We start from the raw sequence: 3,959 nt of genomic DNA on the forward strand, positions 1-3,959 counted from the left end.
TATATATATATATATATATGTGTGTGTGTGTGTGTGTGTGTGTGTGTTTTAATGATCTGCATATATAGGAATATGGATATATAAGTCTAAGTGAAACAAACACATACTTACCTTTATAACAAGTTGTTGTAGATGGGGAAAAGAGGGTTATCTCCTTGACAGTGAAGTTTACGAGCCCTCAAAACATCCCGCACACACTGATGGATATAAGCATACTGAGACTGCAAAAGAGAAGTCCCTGATATTAGGGTGCTTATAAACCAATGCACACATTTCATTAAACCTACAGAGGCAAAATAGCGTAACTACATGATTATGCAATTCTGAAATCACTATGTAAACTGAATCTGGGTGATTTATTGTGAAATTATTCGGGTGGCAATTATGAAAACTGAAATCGGGTGACTTAAAGGTGCAGTAGGAGATCTTGGAAAATGCTAACTTTAGCCTGATAGCACTGAAAGCGAACGTCCCACCCTCCCTGCAATTGTCGTCCAAAGCCACGCCCCCTGAACGCATTTACACTCACAGACCAGAATACCAGAGACAACATTACTACAATAGGCTATATCAGCGGTTCCCAATTCCAGCCTATGTTCCGAAGTGAAGTAAACGTCAACGGATTTCCCCTGCTCAGGGAGGAGGGAGCAATAAACACTGTGTAGGGATCATATGGATCGGAACACAGTTCATGCATGTACCTCACTTCTAACGAGCTGGTTATCTGAATTGCGAGGACTGGAATTTGGAACCGCTGGGCTACATCATGTGTCATTCACCGATGAGAAAACTTTAAAAGTACTACAATACCAGGAAGGAAGATTGGGTTGTTGATGTTTGCCTGCCATTCTCGCTCTGTCTGCACAACGTGCGTGAACGTGCTGATGATGTATCCTGTCTGCGCGAACCAGGTGCGCAGAGGTATGCTAATACATACGTTGACAGGCAGGTAGGAAAGTCAATTAAAATGTTCGGACCGAGCGTTTTGATTTGACGACCATTTCTTGGTCCTACGCCTTCCACAGAATATATAAATACATTTAGACCACTTAACTTAATGATTGCTATGGGGATGTGAAGAGACTTTCAACCAGCATAACAATTTTTCTGAAGACAATCGCCTATTGCACCTTTAAGGCCGATTAATGCCAAAGACGACAACTCTAATTCTATGAGACTAACGAGCTGGTTATCTGAATCGCGAGGACTGGAATTGGGAACCGCTGGGCTACATCATGTGTCATTCACCGATGAGAAAACTTTAAAAGTACTACAATACCAGGAAGGAAGATTGGGTTGTTGATGTTTGCCTGCCATTCTCGCTCTGTCTGCACAACGTGCGTGAACGTGCTGATGATGTATCCTGTCTGCGCGAACCAGGTGCGCAGAGGTATGCTAATACATACGTTGACAGGCAGGTAGGAAAGTCAATTAAAATGTTCGGACCGAGCGTTTTGATTTGACGACCATTTCTTGGTCCTACGCCTTCCACAGAATATATAAATACATTTAGACCACTTAACTTAACGATTGCTGTGGGGATGTGAAGAGACTTTCAACCAGCATAACAAACAATTTTTCTGAAGACAATCGCCTATTGCAACTTTAAGGCCGATTAATGCCAAAGACGACAACTCTAATTCTATGAGAACAGGGAAGTCCACACTACAACTATAACAACAGAAAATCAATCAAAAAGCCATTTTTCTCAGTTCCAGTGTTGCCATAGGTACTGTGTTTTGCCTGTGTAGGGCAGCAGTACTTTAGATTAACTTCAAGTGGAATTATTTCATTAAGCTGTGGTAGTCTGACACCAATATAAACATTGCTGATGTCACTATACAGATAGACTCATACCTCAGTTTGTACCATGTATGAGCGATGCAGGCGTAGATCAAACACGCATCCATAAATGTCCACTGTGCAGTTCCTGTCAAGTTGCTGTAAAACACGATCCAGCACAATGAAAGTGCCAGTTCGGCCCACACCAGCACTGAGAGAGAGAAAAGCATATCCATTGTAAATATATTTTGAACGTGAACACCCTAAAATGTCTGTTAAAGATGTTTAGGTGATACACAGAATCAGATACCTGCAGTGTACTACAGTGACTCCAGGACTGGTTGTCCTGTCAATGTAATCTCTGACTGTTCGCACAAACTGAACGAGTGATTGGGTTGTTTCCGGTACACCGTGATCTGGCCAAATGGTGTAATGGAACTGACGCACCATCCTGGGGTATCTCAACTGACCCTCCTGAAAAAAGACCTTGCATCATGTCGTCTCATCTTCCAAAACTATCCCAAATCTACTACTAGTTGCTATTTTATTCATTCATTCATTCAGTCGTTAATTTCTTCGTATATGCTTAAATGAGTTTCTATACATCTAAATTGCAAATTACAAAGAGCAAAAATAACTTTCAAAAACTGTTGAAACCGTAAATGTTGACTTTCAACCTCAGGAGGATAAACTAAATTATATATGAGCAGTTTTTATGACATTTTCTATTCATTTTCTAGTTTCTGTGGTTATTGAAGCCCTGTTACCAAAACCAAATCTGAATACAGAGTGAAGCGCTGAAATGGGCAATTTAGTTTTGAATAAACACCAAAGTAAAATAGACACACACACACACACACACACACACACACAAATCTATTACATATTGAGTAACAGGGTTAAAAGTTTCTGTGTTTCACAGTTATAAGCTCTCGCTCGGTATGTTAGAGATGTTTTGTGACTAATCATGCAGTCATTACTAAATTTATATTTAGTTAAAGGGTTAGTTCACCCAAAAATAAAAATTAGCCCATGAATTACTCACCCTCAAGGCATCCTAGGTGTATATGACTTTCTTCTTTCAGACAAATCCATTCGGAGTTATATTAAAAATTGTCTTTGATCTTCCAAGCTGTTTAATAGCAGTCAGCGGGTGTTGCATGCATCAGTCCAAAAGAAGTGAAATAAAGCGCATCCATCCATAATAAAAAGTACCTCACACGTCTCCTGGGGGTGAACAAAGGCCGCCTATAGCGAATCGATGCTTTTTTGTAAGAAAAATAACCATATTTAAAACGTAATAATCAATTTAATCTAGCTTGTGCTCACTGTTGTACACGGAAGCAGCTCCGGGCGGATGACGTAGGACGTCGGCGTTGTGCATGCGCCACTCAGAAGTGACGAATGCAGAAGCGCAGGGGAGAGATCAAAAACAAAAGAACGGTCACTAATTAGAAGTACAAAACGAGGATTTGTAAAGAAGAATGTCGGAGGATTTCGATATAAGCCAAGAGAAGACTGGTTTTCCTTTGCTAAAGTAAGGAAACTTTGCTTCCTTTGCTCCTGTAAATAAACGTTGGTTTTCACGAGACTCACTGGCACATGCGCAACGCCGACATCTTATGTCATCCTCCTGGAGCTGCTTCTGTTTAAAACTGTTGGCGCAAGCTAGATTAAAGTGATTATTACGTTTTGAATATGGATATTTTTCTTACAAAAACGCATCGATTCGCTACAGGAGGCCTATGTTCACCCCCTGGAGCCGTGTGAGACCCTTTTTAATATGGATGAATGCGCGTTATTTAACTTCTTTTGGACTGATGAACTGCAACACCCGCTGAGTGCCATTAAACAGCTTGGAAGATCAATGACAATTTTTAATATAACTCCAATTGGATTCATCTGAAAGAAGGAAGTCATATACACCTAGGATGGCTTGAGGGTGAGTAAATAATGGGCTAATTTTCATTTTTGGGTGAACTATCCCTTTAAATTCAGAAGGAAAAAAATATTACTTTGATCCTGTTTTTTCGCACAATAACTTACAGGGTGAAATGGTTGAACTTGATGAATGCGGGTAATGAACAGTGTGTTGAAAAATGGAGAAAATGGAATGAGATTAATTTACTTCTCTTCCCATCAAGCAATAGAAATGGTCTAAATGTCAGAAAATCAAT

General features: G+C 40.1%; 1 protein-coding gene across 1 annotated transcript in view; it reads right to left on the bottom strand.

Annotated features, from left to right (window-relative positions):
• Positions 1–69: 69 nt before the first annotated feature.
• LOC107562139 (receptor-type tyrosine-protein phosphatase beta-like) overlaps positions 70–3,959 on the bottom strand; it is a 37,116-nt gene continuing 33,226 nt past the window's right edge. Inside the window, exons 25-27 of the mRNA XM_016246716.1 lie at positions 2,093–2,268; positions 1,858–1,993; positions 70–221 (exon numbers count right to left, since the gene is read on the bottom strand). Coding sequence (XP_016102202.1) covers positions 114–221; positions 1,858–1,993; positions 2,093–2,268 — 420 coding nt within the window. The 3' untranslated portion in view covers positions 70–113. The remainder of the gene's footprint in view (positions 222–1,857; positions 1,994–2,092; positions 2,269–3,959) is intronic.

Source organism: Sinocyclocheilus grahami, unplaced genomic scaffold (genome assembly GCF_001515645.1).
Source record: "Sinocyclocheilus grahami isolate Dianchi unplaced genomic scaffold, SAMN03320097.WGS_v1.1 scaffold809.1, whole genome shotgun sequence".
NCBI classification, from domain to species: Eukaryota; Metazoa; Chordata; class Actinopteri; order Cypriniformes; family Cyprinidae; genus Sinocyclocheilus; species Sinocyclocheilus grahami.